General features: G+C 36.2%; 3 protein-coding genes across 4 annotated transcripts in view; 2 read left to right on the forward strand and 1 right to left on the reverse strand.

The window, feature by feature from the left end:
- Nucleotides 1-1,047: 1,047 nt before the first annotated feature.
- txndc12 (thioredoxin domain containing 12 (endoplasmic reticulum)) lies at nt 1,048-9,778 on the reverse strand. The gene is made up of 7 exons (XM_059344746.1): nt 9,617-9,778; nt 7,943-8,003; nt 7,615-7,667; nt 5,204-5,277; nt 5,044-5,113; nt 3,334-3,417; nt 1,048-2,010 (listed from the first exon to the last, which is right to left on the reverse strand). The coding sequence occupies exons 1-7, from the start codon at nt 9,714-9,716 to the stop codon at nt 1,931-1,933; spliced, it is 522 nt and encodes a 173-aa protein (XP_059200729.1). The 5' UTR covers nt 9,717-9,778; the 3' UTR covers nt 1,048-1,930.
- Nucleotides 9,779-10,649: 871 nt separating this feature from the next.
- LOC131981137 (transcription factor BTF3 homolog 4-like) lies at nt 10,650-16,106 on the forward strand. The gene is made up of 6 exons (XM_059345441.1): nt 10,650-10,775; nt 11,350-11,409; nt 12,625-12,738; nt 14,112-14,313; nt 15,324-15,383; nt 15,682-16,106. The coding sequence occupies exons 2-6, from the start codon at nt 11,356-11,358 to the stop codon at nt 15,726-15,728; spliced, it is 477 nt and encodes a 158-aa protein (XP_059201424.1). The 5' UTR covers nt 10,650-10,775; nt 11,350-11,355; the 3' UTR covers nt 15,729-16,106.
- A 2,352-nt stretch (nt 16,107-18,458) lies between these two features.
- The window catches only part of zfyve9a (zinc finger, FYVE domain containing 9a), a 31,967-nt gene continuing 30,825 nt past the window's right edge, over nt 18,459-19,600 (forward strand). For both annotated transcript variants that reach the window (XM_059345398.1, XM_059345399.1), the window contains exon 1: nt 18,459-18,720. The gene's annotated coding sequence lies outside the window, so the exon portion shown is untranslated. The remainder of the gene's footprint in view (nt 18,721-19,600) is intronic.

Below are 19,600 nucleotides of genomic sequence, written 5' to 3' on the forward strand. Positions count from 1 at the left end.
TCAATTCCACAGTTAAAGGTATTTAAACATGTTTTCATAATCTTCCATGCTTATAAAATAATCTAGTTTAAGATGACTCTGTAGCTAACACCTAGATGAGACTTTAAAAGCATTTTCCCCACAAACAGTGCAGGTACGTTGAACGATGTACATAATATTTTTGTGTGACCAAAGATGGCAGCTACTGATAGCTTTACAAGTCAGTAAAAAAACACGAGTGAGAAGTCAGTCCATGTTAATTGAGTTAATGAAGCTAAATGTATCTGCGTTCCAGGAGGACAAACCAACTTTCTTATACAAACTGCAATGATGTGTGTAGAAAAACATCAGACACAAAGTGTAAAGTAGCATGGTACACTGAATCCTACATTTTTAAAAATCTGAATTATTTCTTTAAGCCAAAAGAGAAACAGCATTTTTTTCTATAACAGAAACCTAATTTCACCCTGAGTTCTTTCATAAGACCCTCGATAAACTGTAAACTTTCTCAATCACCCCATTATGTAGAGTCGAGCCTGAAACGATTTGAGATTTTATGAGATGGATACAGATTTTAGGAGAAAAATTCACAGATAATTGATAAAGTGAATTTTTAAACTGGAATATAAATAGATCTTTTCTATGTGGATTGTGCCTTATTACTGTGGAAAGGTCATCAGAAGTTCCCAAACAAATAACTGTATTAAATAATAACTGACATTATTAAACATACAATGTATTACATCGTCAACTGATTCTGGAGATTAGAATAGAAATAAAACTGCAAAATAATATCAATAATGTATGTTCATTGACAGAAAATTTGTGATCATGCTAAAAAAAGAATAAATAGCTAACACAAAGTATTGTTTTCTGCATTATGTATTATTTAAAAAAAAAGGTTTGTCAGACAACATATGCCATTACTGATATTTATCAATATGCCTTGTTATATTGGTCAACCAATATCTGTCGGGCTCTAATGTAGATTTTAGACTATGATAAAAATTATCAACTATCTGTTTTGACCTTGAAGCACATCATGAATGCATTCAGCCCACAAACGACTCAGTACAACAAACTTTATTTGCACACTTGGCTGTGTACATGTATAAAATACATCAAAACACATAACCAATGTTTTCATCCCTCATTCAAAGAGTTTAACGAGGCCCAAAAAAAAGATGTGTGGTATCACTTCACGAGCAGCAAAACAGACAGGAAAAGAACAATCATGTGAATACAGCTAAATAAGTATACATAATTTGGCAGGTTCAAATGAATAATTAATATTATGTGTGTGTGTGTAATAGAAATCAGAAGTACAGAGCCCATGTTGCAGTGCATGGCAAATATTGTCACAGATATAATAAACGTACTGTAGAGGATCTTTGGAAGCACATCACAGGTGTTAAAATACTTATCTCGACTAATATGAAGAACTGTCATTGCTGTTGGGTGAAAAAAACATAACTCTACTGGTTAAACTGAATTACAAAGTCGTCTACAAGGTAATAGTGGAAACCAAAAAGGAATTATACTTCATGGTTGTCTTGTGACAAACAAGGCAGTTCACTTCAAACGTGGCATTTTTCTAGATGTGGAGTTTCCATCCAACAACAGTGTATGAAATGAGGGTTAATAATAGTTAACTTGGCTAGCTTGAGTTGGTTATATCCTCTACAGACAGTAAGTACAGTACATGGCATTTAATTAACAGTAGATTACAAATATACATGTTTTAAAAACTGAGACGATGGTGATGACAGGAAAACGAGTGTTGGAAAAACCGTACAGGACAGAAAGAAATACTCAAGCACCGATTTTAATGGTTGGCTTGGTTTGGTTCAGTGAGCTGGAAACCCACTGTGTAAAGTATAGTTACTGTCTGAATGTCAGGCTCAGGTATAGGAAGTGTAGCCCTTACAGCCTGATGCCCGCCTCCGCCTCCTCACAGCTCGTCTCCGGTGTGGCCCTGCTTGAAGGCGTCACCTGTCAGCTTCTCCTGCGCCTCCTTCATACCGGACACAACTGAGCAGGAAATACACACCATGATTATCAACCTCAGAATCGGCCTAGAAATGTCAGTCTCTTTCAAAGGGAAAGTTCAGATGTATAATTTAGATGTATTGAAGTGGGAGTGTATGAGGCACTCCATATTCAGACAGAAGTACGGACAAGGAAGCTAAGCAATGTTTAGCCACCAGATGATTTGTACACTATATTTAAAATGTTTTCATTCACCTTGCCGTCAGACAGCCCTTTCTAACGGGGAACTGGAGCAGTTATCTGCTTTCTTGACAGCCACCAGACTCTATTGACAAAAACAGTAATTTTACCTCACAGAACACAGGAGTTGTTGCTTTATCTCTCCCTCGATTGGTTAGTTTGTTTGTGTTATTGTGTGACTTTGTTGAATCCGAAGTAAACCTTTAAGTCACATAGGGCTGGGCGACATGGACCAAAAGTCATATCCTGATATATTTAGGCTGATTATAGATATACGATATATATCCTGATATTTTTATCGCAAAATGAGAGCAAATGTTCAGTCAAAGTTAAAGCAAAATATGACATGTCACAAGCAGTTTTATTGAAACCGTTTATTTAAGTGAACATAAAAACTGTATAACAAAAGGAGTACCATTAAGTGCACATTTAAACTAAATAAAAAAACTTCAATAAAAATATCCTATGAAATAAAATAGGCCAATCTGAAATACATTTATTTATATGAGAAAAGAATAACAAACATTACAAAAGAACTAAATATGACAAACCCTAGTAAGGGCAGCATTTATATATATAAAAAAAGAAAAAATATATATATATCTCTATATCGATATATGTGATATGGTCTAATTCCATATCACATCTAAAAATATATTGATATTTTTTATTTCAATATATCGCCCAGCCCTAAAGTCACAACAACCCAAAACAATAAACCGATCCAGGCAGTGGTAGACCAGTTAATCCTGTGTTCTGGGAGGTAAATTTACTGGTTTTATCAATAGAGTCTGGTAGCTCTCAAGAAAGCAGATAACTGCTACGGTTCCCCTTGTTTAAACTTGAACAGGGCTGTCTAGCAGCAAGGGAAAGCGGTGAAAATATAAATACCAAACATTTAAACTGGGTGTCTTTTGTTAGGTAGCTAAAATATCTCCTGCCTGCTTCTCCAAACCACCACCTCCTGTTGGGAACACACTGACTATGGATATGTACCTGTATCATACAGCCCCACCTCCAAACCATCCCTTTAATCCAAGCTATCATTTCTGAAGAGCCAGCAGCTACATCCCACTGTAACAGAATATTTTCCACAGGTAAATAAATAATAATCTGGATGCTTACCTTGTTCTGCGCTGCTGTAGAAGTACTTGTAGTTTGGATTCCCATTCTTGTTGGTGATTTCAGGATGGACTTTACCGCTGGGATCTGTGAGGGGGGTAAGAAAGTTAAAGTCCAAACAAAATACAACTTGCCATTGTTTTCATGCCTTTCTTGATTATTTGCAAAACAAAATGTCAGAAAATTATTGAAAAGACTAAAATTGATTTTCTCCAACCAGCAGTTAAAAATGCAATTAAATAAAAATGTATTTTTTTTTTTTGGAAGACTAAGAAAACCAGCAAATATTTACATTTGAGAATCTGGAACACTTTGGTATTATTAAACGACTGTTGCAGATTCTTTTTCTGTCTATTAATGAATGGATAAAAGCTTTAAAATAATATATTGTAACTGTTCATTTTAACATTAATAATGTACACAGTTGGGTAGAGACTCCTCTGAATCATTCCTTTAACCTTTACACAGTTGTGTTTAATAGGTGTGAATCAGCAGAGGCCCCACGATACGATTTTATCCCGAAACTTGAGTCAAGATCTCAATATCATATTATTGTGATTTTAAGCATTTTGCGATATGGAAAGTATTGCAATAGAATATATTACGATTTAACTGTTTAACTGCATGTTGTGTCCACAAAATTAAATTCAATCAAGAATTGTTTTGTCAAATAAGAGAAAAATTCTCAGTCTATTCATCTCACTTCAGTCTTTTTATTTCTCCACAATGAGAGTCAAACCCACAGACTGACCAACAAAGTATTCAGTCAAACTGAACTGCACTGATATCAAACATGTATGGACGACAACAACTGCAGCATTTTATCAAATTTTCCACAACTTTAAGCTTCACTGCTCTGAATTTTTTTTGAACAAAATATTAAAAAAGCCAAACTTTGCAGCTTTATTTCGACAACTTCCTGACACGATACACTTGGTGCCTCGATAGATCTTCTAGTTTCATATGATACCACTCTATTCTTAAAAGTGAGCCTGTTACGGCCTCCGGAAAAACAAAAACAGTGAAAATACTGACGGCCAGCTGACGGGCCGTTGGAAATGCTAAATATTGATAGCTGACAGCCATAAAACGATACAATATTGCCACGGAAAATATAACAATACTATGCTGTATCGATTTTTCCCCCACTACTAGTGTTTAACACCACATACAGGTGATATCTTAACCCATTGAGGCCTGGAAAGCGTTTACGTCGTTTTGTAGTATATGTATAAGCTCTCAAACTTTTTGAATTTAATTTACATCTGCTACAGAGGCTGAAAAATCTATTATTTAATAGAAGCGTTGACACTTCTGTTGAATTTCCAGAAAAACTTCAGGTTTTAGGGGCTGATTTTAAAATCCCCCAGAGGTTTTACAGGAAGTTTTAGGCGTCAATGGGTTAAACCACTTAGGTAGAGATAGTCAACATTTGATTGGACTAATGAAAAGCTGCTATTTATTTCTCTGTGAAACACCTGGAAACATTTGATATATGCCTGTTTCTTTATATTAGTCTGTGTTGTCCCATATGCACTGTAGTTAATTTACCAATTCCTGTAGGTACTTTGCTTTTATGTGCTAATCAAACTTTAATCCAGCCTACTAAACAGTATCAGACACTGTGTTTTTCAGGAAGAGAAACTGTGCTATCAGTCTCCCCGAAGGAATCCCACAACGTGTTTACACTTTATGACTCAACCCCCTCCGTACCAAGGAAAAGAATCCGAGGAATGTATCCACCATCAGGGCTGAAGGTTTCATCCTTTGGCTCCTCCTCATCCTGTGCAAATGGGAGATAAGTCATCAATCAAGCCTGGAAACAAACCACCACCTCATGATATACAGAAAATACCTCTCGACAAGTCCTTACCTCCAGGTTGATCATAACAAAGTTGTGTGCAAGTTCAGAGATTTCCTTTGAATCAGCGAATTTGGGCTTCAGTGCTGATGCAAAAGCAACAAAAAACACAATTAATCTGTATCTTGTATTGCCATAAAAACAAAAAACAGCTTTAATAATCCTTTCCTGTTTGCCCACAGTACAGATGGTGATTTGGCTGAGCTTGCAGGACAGGTTTTCTAATGTTTATTCATCTGCATACAGTGAAATATGGTTTGTTTTCTGTCTAAATAGACCGTCGGCTCATGTGTCTCACATTTAAAAGTGGATGCAAACAGTCAACTAATTATGAAACTTGTTTTTTAACCCAGTAATGTTGTGCTGTTTTATAATTAAAAGTAACTCTGGTTAATCATAAATTCTGCTTTTTTAAAATGTGAAACTGAACCTAATTTATGATATGATAATTTAAAAAATGGTAGTAGATGAGCAGATATCTTGCTCCTGATTGGTTACACAGTCCAAGCAACCCCTCGAGCTCATCTCAAAGTCAAGAAAAGGGATTTTCACCTGTCACTGTATGATAAAATTAACATTGAAAATAAACAGTTTAGCTGCTTCAGTTTCAGGGTTCTGGTACTGTGCATGCTGGCTGACTGTCCCTCTCACTGGGACACTTGAGCAGAACAGAGACATCATTCGTGCCATTAGTGACACTTGTGCTTTTTTTCTGCAATGACAAGTCAAATTTTCTGCTGTGAAAAATGACTGTGGTCATTACTGTCCTTTTGTCTGATGATTTTACTAAGTGTACAAGTGTAAATGAATGCCCCAAGACAACTTTCTCCCATGTTTTTGCCAACCACATGTCCTCTGAACTGCTTTATTGGCACCAAATGGGGGAATTATTTAGTTGACTGTGTCATTTTTACATTAAAAAAACATTATTTTTCTCATCCTGTCCGTCTGAATATACCTTTTATTCTGAAAACCGTCTGCAATGTTTTGCTACACTGTCCTGGTTGAACAACATGTTTCTTTAAAACAGAGGAAAACAGGTTTTGAGGTATGTTTTTCTCTTGTTTCGTGGTGGTCTCAGAAGTGTTACCTAGTCAGCAGCAATATGTACATAAACCCCCTGTATTAAAAAAGCAGAAACAGACTTCAACACACCAGTTTTGACTTTTATAGAAGTGTTTTGCAATGTTTGGTCGTACCACTTTGACCCCTAATGAAAAAGCCTAAGCACTTTCTATCTTGAAAGAATATATTTGTGACCCAATAACATTAAAGGGTTTAAAAAGCTTAAAAGGGACGGTTTCTGAATACAGGCTGTGTTTATTTCTCAGATTGAGCATTTTGATATTTTCACAGAAGTTAAATAGCATCTAGACCTGCGTCGCAATATGGGACTTTTCAAATTCAGTGTAAAGATAATATCCATGTATTAATTTGTACAAATTCAAGATTACCAGCAGCATTTTATAACAGGCCGCGTCTCGTCTGAAACATCGGGAGTAATTAGTACATTTTTAAAGATATATCAGAGATCAGCTCCGGGAATGTTTTATGACCTATAATAATACTCAGTTTGTTTTTTGTTTTTAAAAAATGTTTGTGTCTGGTATAGTTTTTGCACACAAAAAAAGGTTAACTAGTTAAAAAATTCGGTAACGCTTAATATTAAGGTCCTTGTAATAACCATTAATTAACAAGTAATAAGGCCCTTGTAAGTCCTTACAAGATGCTTATTAACATTGTGTGTTTATAAGCTTATATAAGTGTTAATAATGGCATTATAATACAGTTAATAGCAGACTATAAGAGATTTATAAGCACTAGTAAGAAACTTGTTAACAGTTTGCAAATGCTTTAGAACATTAATAAAAGCCTCATGAGTATCTTATAATTGTTCATAATAGCATTACAAACACCCATGACCCACCCATTATGTCTTTGCCATGCCTTTATTAATCTTATTTTGTTTGCTTATTGATATTAAAATATACTTTATTGCTCATCTATTATAAGTTAACTATAAGTTAACTATGCTTTTTGCAACTACCGGATCGAAAGCGAGAACAATGCCTTATTACTTGTTAATGAATGGTTATTAAGGACCTTATTATAAAGCGTTACCAAAAATTCTTCAGTGAATGTGCATATTTTAAAACAAACTTACAACCTTCCTAAGTTTTGACGTCTCATTTATAGAAACAGTTTCTGTGTATGGGCTGTGTGCATTTCTTCATAGATTGAGTTCTGTGATACTTTCACAGTATTTATGTAGCACCGACAACTAAAAAACATGTAAATATCACTTTTCACAATATTTAAGGGACTTCTGTCACTTTAGACATACTGGTAGGTGTCCAGAACTAAAAATATGACATGACCTAACCTGAGGCTTTTATTGTGAAAGGGAGAGAACATAGCTTTACCTTTGCAGGCTCCACACCAGCTCTTGTGGATGATAAGCATGATTGGCAGTCCGCTGGCAATGCAAATACATAAAAACACGTCACCACCAAAACCGAATACTGAAAAGGAGCCAACTTTAGTTTCTCAAGCCTGCAACTGTGGTAAATAAAAATATACAACTCATTTTTGAATAACACATTGAGTTAAGCTACTGATATCAGTTTGCTCCAGTTATTAGAGTAAAAGTAGAAGTGTGGGGGATTTCTTTAATATCTTGTTTAAGGCCTTGGGGCTAATGGTTGTACAAAAGGCGGCTCAGCAGAGTTTCAGCTCTCAGTGTGAGCTCACCTGGCCTCGGCTTCTTTCTTTCCGTCATCGAGAGTCCTCCAGTGAATGTTATCTCCAAAGCCTGCAAGGTAAAAACATGTTAATGAGCACACCAGCATTGTTTAGCTGGCATTATATTTCTACAACAAGGGTGGGTCTGCCCTAAATACAGAACGAACACAAAGGAGTGTGAGGAAACAATTAAATGGTGGTAATTTAATATGAAGCTGCAGAGAAATTTGAAATCTGCTCTGTCACCTGGAACTACTTACAGATTTTAGTGATCAATACAGCAACAGATTATATTTTGATGCCTCCTCTTGTGTCACTAAAGCAAAGGTCTATTTACATGCAGCTGCACAGCACGTGGCTTTTATCTTAGGTAACATTTCCTCGTATGAAGACTTCTAATTTTAGTATGTGAAAGTAGTATTTCTGTATAAAAACATACATTTATTAATTAAAAACACATAGCCAAGCATTTCTTTTTTGTTGTTGGAATTTATGTACAATATCAGGATGCAAGGTTTTTATGCAGTTCAGTCACTGTACAGACATCAACGTAACTAGCGAAACAAGATCATTATTCTGAGTCATTAGAATTAAGAAAGACTGATGCAAAGTCATAATGTTGGACAGTTGTTTCCAAACCTGAAGGAAAATTAAATGGCATAGGGACATTTTCAGCATGTATGTCAGCAAAATTTTAAAATTTAGTCAGCTAAAATTTAAAATAAAAAAATAAAAATCTAAAAACATGTTACTTTATCACAGTGTATATTCTCCTCTTCTAGTTACACAGGTATCATCTTGCACTACTGCATTATCTCTTGTGATCCTTTTGCTATTATAGAAAACACAAAGACAATTTTATTATGTATAATTACTGCACCGGAACTTTTTAGCAATTGAACTCTGGTGCTGTAAAAGAGTAGGAACACCACATTGGAATAAAGTGCAACATAATTTTTCAATTGAAACCTATTTAATATTGTCTGATATCAGTCGCAAGAAAACAAGTAAAGTTAAACTTTTGTTCATCATAACTTATTGTCTGTGGGGTTGGATTAGCTTTTCATACTCCATCCGAACCAGATCTCATTCAGATTTTAACACATTTTACTTTCCTTGCAGAGTGACACACCCTTTAATACAGTTGTTTTCCGTTCATATTCATATTTCTAGAGATTATACTAGCGAGGAACTAGTTCCTCATGGATTGTCTTGAGTAACAGGGTCATGATTTCTGAACTGTCCCTTTAATCGCCCCCCCTCCCCCCAATGCACCCCTGGGAATATAAATCAAACTGGTATGCATTTTAAGAAATAACATGTACTTCTTTGCAAAATAATGATTGTGTGTATATTGCATTAGGAAAACTGCATATCTTTGTCATTTAAAAATCCTTAATAAAATTGGTCTGATCTCAACAGAATTTACCGCTAACATAAAAATTATATGAAAGGAAATACTTTGTCTGCAGAGTGGTGTTTGTAATGCAGTAAAACAAGCCTGTCCTGAAAAACTGGAAATGATCGAGTTGATGTGCACACCTTAATTAAAGTACCTGTCCAGGACACAGACTTTGTGGTCCAGGATGTCCATACAAAGACAGCTAGCTCTCCTATCAATGCCCAGATATCAGGCTCATTCTCGCTCCAGTTTGTACATTAACTAAACAAATATAAACTCACCTCTCCCGCTGGCTGCCTCGACAACATCTTGAAAGCACGACAAAGACAACAGAACCTGCAGAGATGAGAATAAAACGATGTTAACTAGAGACGTTTGCATTTTGACTGGCCTTGTTTTTTCCTCTTTACAACTCACGGCTACAAGCTAATGGCAGTGACTGACTGCTCGTGAACCGGGGACCCGGACGTTCAACCGCTGCATTTCACAATAAAAGCCTCTCCCAATAAACTCGTGAGGGCCTCCTCTTCCTATTGGTCAGCAGTGACTCATTTTCCGTGTTCACGTGACGTCACATCCACACAACCGCGTGCTCCTGCCTGCAACTTCAGCTGGTCAAGTTAAACAGCGAAATATTAGAACAACACCGGAAATAAGTTACAAAACAATAGTTTAAAAGCCGCTAAAAATTTTAAACCAAAAGATATGTATACTGAGGGATTTTTCATACTAAATCACCCACTCAAATATTTCCCCCCTTTACTATTATTATGTTCTTTTTTTATTTAGTTGAACGAATGTATACACATAGGCCTACTTGTTTATTTAAGAAAGAAAGAAAAATAAAATAGTTATATATATATATATATATATATATATATATATATATATATAACTATTTCTGATGAAACTTTATGCTACTGACATGTGTTTCTTATTTATTTAAAATTTAAGAGACTCAAAATAATGGTAAATTTTGATTAAAATAACAACTTACAAATTGGGTTGAATAAAAAAATTTCTCCCATGAATGTCCCTAATTAGGCTTGAACTAGAAAAGATTAAAGATTGTACCTTTACTGTTATTATCACATCAAAAATGAATGATAATATTCTTTGCATTACACAACTTTTCAAAGTGTAATATAATAAGAGGAACCATAACAACGAAACAAAATACTTTTGAGCATAAATAACATTGTTAATACATTAGAAAAACCTGAAATATACATTATTATTATTTTCACATATAGAAATGTACTGTTCGTGAATGTTTCATAATACCGCCATGGCGCTGTTACGCGGTTCACCATTTTATTGTGAAAATATTAGGAGGAAGTCCTTTTTATTGCCGCTGCCTTGACGCGGGTTCAAGCCGCACTGCTCCAGCCTTCATTAGTAGCGTGAACAGTTCAACGGACTGTCAATTAATTTTAAAAGGTAAAATATATATTTTTATATTTCATTTGTGGTTACATCTAAGCCAGTTTGTTTTATCAGTAGATTTGAAGTTGACGTTAGCTGTTTGCCTTGCCAGAAAGAAAAAGCCACGGCGTTTATCTTCTTTAGCCACCATGCTAATATTAACGCTAGCTAAATTAGCCTCCTAGCTATTAGCTAGTTAGCCACCGAACTAGCTACAGTTATGTTAGACTGAACTGTCACTTTAAAAAAATAGCTCCAGATACTTTTATTTTTCCAGTTCAATATATGTTGGTTAATCCCAGTGAGTGTGTCTTTAATATAAGTGTCGTCGTAATTAGTTCCAGTCTGCTAGCTCAGTGCTAATGTGTGGAAATGAGGATTATTGCACCTCTGCTTGGCTTACTCATGCTGTATCCATTACACTTCAACAAGTAATCACATGTGCTTCCCTCAACTGCTCATTGGTTTTTTTCTGAACCGTGCAAAACTGTATACAGTAACAGCCACTAATATAGCTGTATGTGTCGATTTCTCTGATGTGAAAAGCATGGGAACATAATGTTAAAGTTGTTTTTTTATTCACAAACAGAACACTATGAATCAAGAGAAGCTTGCCAAACTCCAGGCACAAGTGCGGATAGGTGGAAAGGTGAAGTCTACGATTCTTTTTTTTTTTTTTTAATTTTTATTGTATTTATGGGCATGCTATTTAAACTCTTAAATGCCAAGTATTGAAATCTCAGTCATGGCTTTCAGATTCGTCCTCTTGTTGACTCAGTTGTTGCTCATTTTAAGGAGTGCTATGGCATTCAGCACCTGCTAGGTCTTTCCTCCTGACCTCAGCAATTCCTTTATATGGGGGGAAGCAGCATTGGCCCCTTCCTCTATGGCCTCTGTGGCTTTGTTCAAATGCATTGTGAGGTCTTTAGTCACACACTAGGTGGCGTTATTTGTTATTTTTGCTGTGACAGAGGCCTTTTGCCTTTTTTCAGATTGCACCACATTCTCAAATTCAAAGTAGATTTAACGTATGTATGTATTTTACCAGAAGAACATTCTACACACTTCTGATCACTTTTACGCTGAAAAAACAAAAAACTTTCCTTTTCAGTCATAAATAGTTGATCGTTAGTGTTCATCAATTAAAATATATAATGTACAACACTTTGTTGCCACTTGGGCAAAATAAAATGAAAAGTTATGGACCTCCTTTTATTTAAAATGGTTTTTGGTAGCTATTAAAAAAAGCTCATACCAGTGGGAATTAAGTAGAATGATTGGAAATGCCAAAAACCAAGTATATAAGTAAATTAAAGATGGAGCACTCTCCTTTGCTGCAAATGGCCCCACAGTTTTCGAGAGTTATTTCTAATCATGTCACCATAATAAAGACTGTTCTGTTCTTTAACAAAGCAGTGTTGCTTGGACTTTTGGGAGTCAGTTCTCTGTTTTTGTGGCCAGTATTTAGCTTAGTAGTGCATCAGGAACAAAGACTTTTTGTTTAATTACTGTCAGATCTTAGTCTTGCTTCCTTTACTGTTTTTTTAATTGCAGTCATCAAGGTCCTAAAATAAATTACTGACGCCATTAGAAGTTGTTCAAATGTAAAAATCAGTGAAAACACTTTATTGTAAGAAGTGCACTACGTCATGTTCAAGCATGTTCAAGTCGAATTCCTAGCTTTCAAAAAAACATTAGTCTTGTTTGAAACTGCTTTACTACTGATGTTATATATAAATAAGTATGGAATGTTTCCAAGATAGAATATAAAATTGTCCCATTTTTTTATTATTAAACTATTTGACATTTTGGTGATTATAGTTATCTAATCTTTTTTTTTCATTCACACCTGTTCTTTTCACAGGGAACTGCCCGCAGGAAGAAAAAGGTTGTTCACAAAACAGCAACAGCTGATGACAAGAAACTCCAGGGCTCATTGAAGAAACTGGCAGTGAACAACATTGCAGGGATAGAAGAGGTGAGCTATCAAAGGAAAACTGATGTCAGCATTGTGCTGTAGCTGCTCTGTTTTTTTTTTTTTAATCCAAGTCCTGATAAGGAAACTTAAAAGGCAGGGAGATCCTAACCAAAGCGCTCTCCCATCATTTCTTGTAGTTTATTTTTAGAGGGCTTTTATCCAGCTTGCTCTCACAAAGTGTTTCAGATGTACCAAATAGCACATAAAACTTGAGGATAAGACACTAACCTGATGCACACAATTAATTTAATCTCATTCATGTTGTGGCTCAGTTTGCCTTTTTTATTTTACTGTGAATTATTAAAATCTTGAAGATACTCAATGTTAATCAGACGAAGAGCTCATCCAAGACACATAACAGACATCCAAGAGTCTGAGTATGGAGAGGACCGTAGGCTGTAGAGCCATTTAGGCAGTTTTGTGTTTGCTTTTTTTTTTGGGACAGATTTGAATATAAAAGTAAATAAATAATCCGCCTCCAAATTCATTAATCTCTGTTAGACTCTGCCCATCTTTTACTCCAGCAGCTGGACTGTTGACCTGTCTGTATGTCTAATCATTTGTCTGTCTGACTAGCTTTTTATGCATTTATCTGTCCATCTGTCTGTTACTGTTCATGTCTGTCTAAATGAGTACAAGTCACTAATGGTTTGGATAATGACAGTAAGAGAATAAGGTGGAGGAAGAGCAATGTCACCTTTCTCTAATATGTGCAATATCTTCAATTTAAAAATAATAATGTATGAATAGTAGGTAGTAGTAACTTTTTTTGCTGTTAAAACTCAGAACCAGAAATACTTTATTGAACCCTTGGGGGAAAGTGCCTTTGTTAGAGTTTCTGCTATATAAGAGATAGAAATAGGTAAGTCTGTATATATATTATAAAGATAAAAAAGCAAGCTATGCTAAATATTCCACAATAGCCTGAAGTAAATAGAGAAACATACAAATACAAATATAGAAATTAATTAAGTAAAAAATTAAGTAAACCGAGATATATACAGGTATGTATGTATGTAACAACAGTGTAAGCGACAAATTGTATTGTTGGACACGATTTCTATATAAAGTCCCGATTGCACAGATTAATTATTGTAAATAAAGTTATGATTATATGGCTGTAGCTGCTGACGGGTGAAATAAGTCCAGCGGCCAGTTGACTCAGGGTGTCTGACACTCTGAGGGAGGCATTGAGAGGTTTGATGGTGCCGAGCTGCGTTTTCCATGTCAAATGAACAATTTTTCAGTTGATTATTTGATCTAACTCAGTGCACCACCTTTCATACCTAAAGCCACTAAAGTTAATTTACATAAAGTACTGCTGACCTACTATTTTGAAAGGATCTAGGTCTGACTTTGTTTTTTTTCCTCAGGTGAACATGATAAAAGATGACGGGACAGTGATCCACTTCAACAACCCCAAAGTGCAGGCGTCTCTGTCTGCCAACACCTTCGCCATCACGGGCCACGCTGAAACCAAGCAGCTGACAGAGATGCTGCCAGGCATCCTGAGCCAGCTGGGAGCCGACAGCCTCAGCAGCCTGCGCAAGCTGGCTGAGCAGTTCCCACGGCAATGTGAGTACACACACACACACACACACACACACACACACAAATGCCTAAATGGGCACAGTCACACACTCGGGGTTCTCTGTGGTCATGTTATATTTTTAAAAGTTTTAGAGGTTTCAGAAAAGTCATCAGATTTTATGACTTGAGGAGAAGGAGAAGGTGCTGGAGTGAGAGGACCAGAGTTCAGGTTTCCATGTTAACAAATTGCTGACAAATAAATGGCCCACACATTAAAGACAGCTCGTCACTGTTAGAACTTGTTTAAAACAGAAAACACAGTGTAAATATATGCTTCCTTAAACACATCAGGGTACTTAGGCAGATTTATGAGACAGTTTTGTTTGTTAAGAATCACTGCAGAAGCAGTAAAGATTAAATCTGTAAATGGGACCTAAAGAAAGTGGTTATGGCAGTGACAAAAACTGAAGAGAAAAGAAGAATGAAGATTAATTTGAGATGACTCAGAACATAATGATGTCTGTTTCAATGCTCATTTATTCACCATAAATTGTTGCAGGTTGATGCCATTTGTTACAGAGATTTGGTGCTCAGCTAATCCAGCTTTAGACGCTTCAGAATTGATAAAAATGGTTAAAAAATATACCGCATTATGACACCAAGACCTTCAGGAACATCGTAGAAAAACCCATGCTGTTATTAAGTATGAAAAGCAGTTGAATAGCAAGTATTTTTGTTTTGAAAATAGTTCAGAAAGCAATATTTAGCAGAACTTTGGAGCATTATGTCACCCTCTTCTTGATAAGACATTGTGCCATGGTTGGTACCAATAGATTCCTTAGATCTTCTAGATTCATATGATACCAGATACTACAGCCGTAGGATTATGAAAGGATTAACATTTTTAGATGTTGGGACAATTTTGGCATCAGGAAAATGCAGCCACAACACGAACATTTGTGAATGCCAGAGGAAACATAAATCTGCAGTAATGATCACATAATTTTCAGCTAAACTTTTGATTCACTCATTTTTAAAAATGTATATTTTTGCAGCAATGGACATGAAAGCAGTCAAGGAGGAAATTGCAGAAGAAGAGGATGACGACGTACCAGGTATAGATGCATATACTTATTGTTTTAATTGACAGAGAATTTAAGTTTTCAATTCTGTTCAGGATTATGCTAAAACTGTGCCTTTTCTTATTTAAATACCAGTTTTTATCGATATTATTAAGGGTTTGTTCTCAAAACAATGCACTACATTTGTTTCCTCTTTGTCAACCAAATAAATAAGATTTTAGATTTTGCACGCTTTATATCAATGCTTTTGCTGCATAAATTCGGGATTAAATCACTCACTGTCCTAAATGCTGCAAAATCCTGACACTCTTTGCTGTTTCCTGTCTTGCAGATCTTGTGGAGAACTTTGATGAAGCCTCAAAGAATGAAGCAAACTGATGAAATGTTTTTTTCCTCCGTCAACCGTTTTGTTTTTTTACCTCTTACGGACTCACTGAGGGCATTTTCCTCTTGTGGGGAAACGGTTGTTAAAGGTGCGACGCATCATCATCTCCGAAGACGTGAACCACTTCGGTTTAGCCTGCAACAACAACAACAACAACAACATGCAGATAGAGTAGGTTTTGATTTCAGTAGGCTGTGGTATTGTGGACACGCAGAGAAACGAGGATCTTCACGACTCTCAGCACCACAAAGGACTCCATATACTTTACAGATAAGCTTTCTACATGGTTAAACATGGCTAGTATTTAAGAGATTGTTTATTAAATTACAATTAAAGTGAATGAAGACTTCACTTTACATTATAGCGATGATTATGAATTTAATAAAACATTTTTGGGCTATTCATGCGTCTCTTTATTACTTTTCAGATTTATTTAAAGAACACTCATAACCTTAATGTTACGATTGATTTAAACCATTTGAAGTTGGGGTTGAGGCTTTTTAAGAAAATATGTATTGAGTATTTGTAACTGATACTTGTTTAGTTATCAGGATAAACAGTAGCCCCACAGACAGCCTCTTCCTTTGAACTTCCTTGAGTTCATAAATATCTGAGCTGTTATGCAACACAATAATCTGGGGGGTAAATTTAGTACATACAAGCAAGCTCAGTTACATTGTAAAAGTAAACTATTTGGTTAAAACTATGCAACCATTTAAATTTTGCATTGTTTTGATACATTTGCACTGGTTGTGTTCCTATAGCTGACTACAAGAGTCATGGAGGGAGAATTGTTGAGATGTTCAAGTACAAGGAGAACAAGAAAAATTATTTAGCATAATTCATGGATAAAATTACAGAGTGCTTACCATTTAAGTACATATTCATAACAATAGTGATAAACCACTGAAAACTAGCAAGGGAAATGTATACTATACAAAAGTGTAAAGGCAAGTCGTAGAAATGTAACATCTTAAGTAAATTTATTTCACCAAAATAACATACATGCAGACTTGCCCCTGTAAGTATTATACATTATATATTTTTAGTTGTATATTATTACCGATATGAGGCTGCAAGTATCTTCTCGATTAATAGTTTAGTAAAATGTCTGTCATTTCAAAAGCCAAATACATTCAGTTTTATATGATATAAAACATAGAAAGCAGGAAATCTCCATATTTGAGAGGCTTTTTCTGACATTTTCAACTATCAATTATCTGAAAAAAAATTCTATCAAATGAATAATTGTGACTTGAGTAGAACTTAATGTATCCATTCAAAAAGGGGCTTTTTTTAAATAAATAATTTTAACAAATATATTTTACTATCAATTTTAAGTATTTGCTGTTGTTTAATTGAATTTTGTATATACATATATTTCAATATTTACAATGAAATAAAAAATAATGATGAAAATAGCGGTTATTGATGGCCCTGTTTTTAATCATTGTAATTTGTTTTTAAAACTTACTGTGTGTGTAAATAAGTAGGGGTTAAAGACTTTTACACATCACTACGCCCCCGCCAACAGTGTCACATCCGTTTCATTGATCACCTCTGACGCTGCTCTGCTGCATCGTGCTGATCAATGAGCCGCTGCTGTCAGTCTCTGCACAGCGGGAGAGGTCTGACAAGGTTACCGGGGATGGATTTGCCATTTTGGCTCTGGTGTGTCGTGCCGTGAGGGGGAGACGGAGCAGCGGACCCGCCCCGGGGCTCACCGCACCACCTTCAGCCCGGTTTGAGCCAAAATGTCCCTCCTGCTGCTGCTGCTTCTGCCGCTGCGGCTGGACCAGAGTGGAGGAGCTGGATGGAGCTGAACCTCTTCAGAGCTGCGTGAAGTTACACAGTGACAGCTGGGTCAGAACCGGAAATGGTGTGTTAACCCCTAAAAATTAAGAGCCCGGAAAAACACTTAAAAGAAAATTGAGATTAGGGTGCAAAAGTAAACAGGGGAATCTGTTTTAATCAGGATGATTGCATGGTATGTATTCAAAATTAAGACTAAACACAATATGTACCGGTAATATAAATCCGATAATTAAATACATAATATAACAATGAGAGGGGCCAATCTGTCGTGATACATAATTACTGCTTTTATTTTTGATACATTTGTAATTACAAGTATGTACCGGAAAGGTTGTGTTTACAACATATAAAAGTACTCTGCCTTCATTACACTTGTTTTATCTATATTTTTTCCCCCTGAAAATGCTCAGTTAAAGTTTAGATTTCTTATTTTTGATCGATTATTACATGTAATAAAATGTATTTTAAATTACATTTATTCCTACCCCTCTGTTGTAGCAGTAGGCAGAGTAAGCCTCCTTAAATGGAACCCCCTTAAACCTTATAGGCATCATAAAAATACATTTAAAGCAAGCATAAGAAACTTCCGTACAAATGGATGAAAGTAAAAACAACCTTTTAGTGTCAAACTGCACAAACATAATTCTGCACAGCTAAGGTAAAATACAATAGAAATCATAGGAAAATATATCATATACTGTATAATAGTAATATGCTGACAGAGACCATTTTACAATTAGTATGTTGACTTTTTATACCCTACGTAGATTTGGCTGTAGTTGAGTATTTTCACAGTGTTGTATTAGTACTTTTACTTAAGTGAAGGACTACTCTACTGGTTAAACACTTATTGTAGCTACACATTTTTTAAGTAGGAGTTTTATTTTGAGATAGATAACCGGAAGTAGTGGATCTCCATTGAGGATCTCTTGACGTTGCTCCTTATTTTTCCAGATATTAAACCTTGGGGGAGGATCCTTGAGTGCTGTCGCACAACTACGGTAGACTACAGACTGTACTTTCCGCCTGGCGCTGTTTGAGTTAACGCTAAGGCAGGCAGCGGAGGGTCCACACCAGGATACTCAAAAATAGCCTTCAAAGGCGATTAGGTATGCCGGTTAGTGACGGAGGGGCTCCGCAGGGCTCTACGTAGAGATGAGGATTCCTCCGGTGAGTAACTGACATTGTTTTCATGACATTTCCCAGGTCTGTTGTTGCAACCCGCCATTGCAACGACAAGTGTTATATGAACTAAGCCGAAGTCAGTGTGGATTGTGGTGTTTTATGGTATGTTTAGCTAGCTAAACGGTGAGAAAGGTGGTGTTACGGTAACACTATTTTATCTTCAATTACACAACACGTTAACGTTGCTTAACGTAGCAGTGTGACGACGTGAAATACAGTTTGAAGTGACTGTGAGTAATGTGTTCAGTTAACCTGAGCAGCTTCTAAATGACCGTTAGAACTGTCCGTTAGCCTCTAAAATGACCGTTAAAACTGTCCGTTAGCCACAGAGCCCACCGAGGCAGCGGCGGCTGAGTGTCCGTCAAAGCAGCACGTCGCTCGGTCACTGGGCGCACGACGAGCCGCTCTACCGCTGGAGCTAACAGCAGCTTCATCCCTGCTACACCCTGCTGCTAGACACTGCTCTTATTTGGTGTCTGAATTTAACATTTCTGCCATCTTGTTCAGTCGGCTTGGTGATAACTATTTTGGAAACTTACTCGTGGCCTTTTTTGGTGTGGACGTTGAATCCAGCTAGCAGCCCAGCTAATACAACTAACTATCCAAGTTTTTGGTGCAAACAAAACCCACAAACTGTTGGGATTTTGCAGCCGTTCAGTCATAACCCACCACGTTTAATAACACAGAGGAGTTCCTCATGTGTTTACCCAGTCTACCTGTGAATAATATTTACCATCTGAGGCTGTGTTTGGCCTGTAGGCAGCAGACACAGCCACACACTGCCACTTTATGGTTGCATATTGTAAGCTAATGGTCATCTATTTTACTCTTGAGAGTTGGTTCTGGTGAGGTTTGTTGGTGCCAT

This window comes from Centropristis striata, chromosome 11 (assembly GCF_030273125.1).
Source record: "Centropristis striata isolate RG_2023a ecotype Rhode Island chromosome 11, C.striata_1.0, whole genome shotgun sequence".
Lineage (NCBI taxonomy): Eukaryota > Metazoa > Chordata > Actinopteri > Perciformes > Serranidae > Centropristis > Centropristis striata.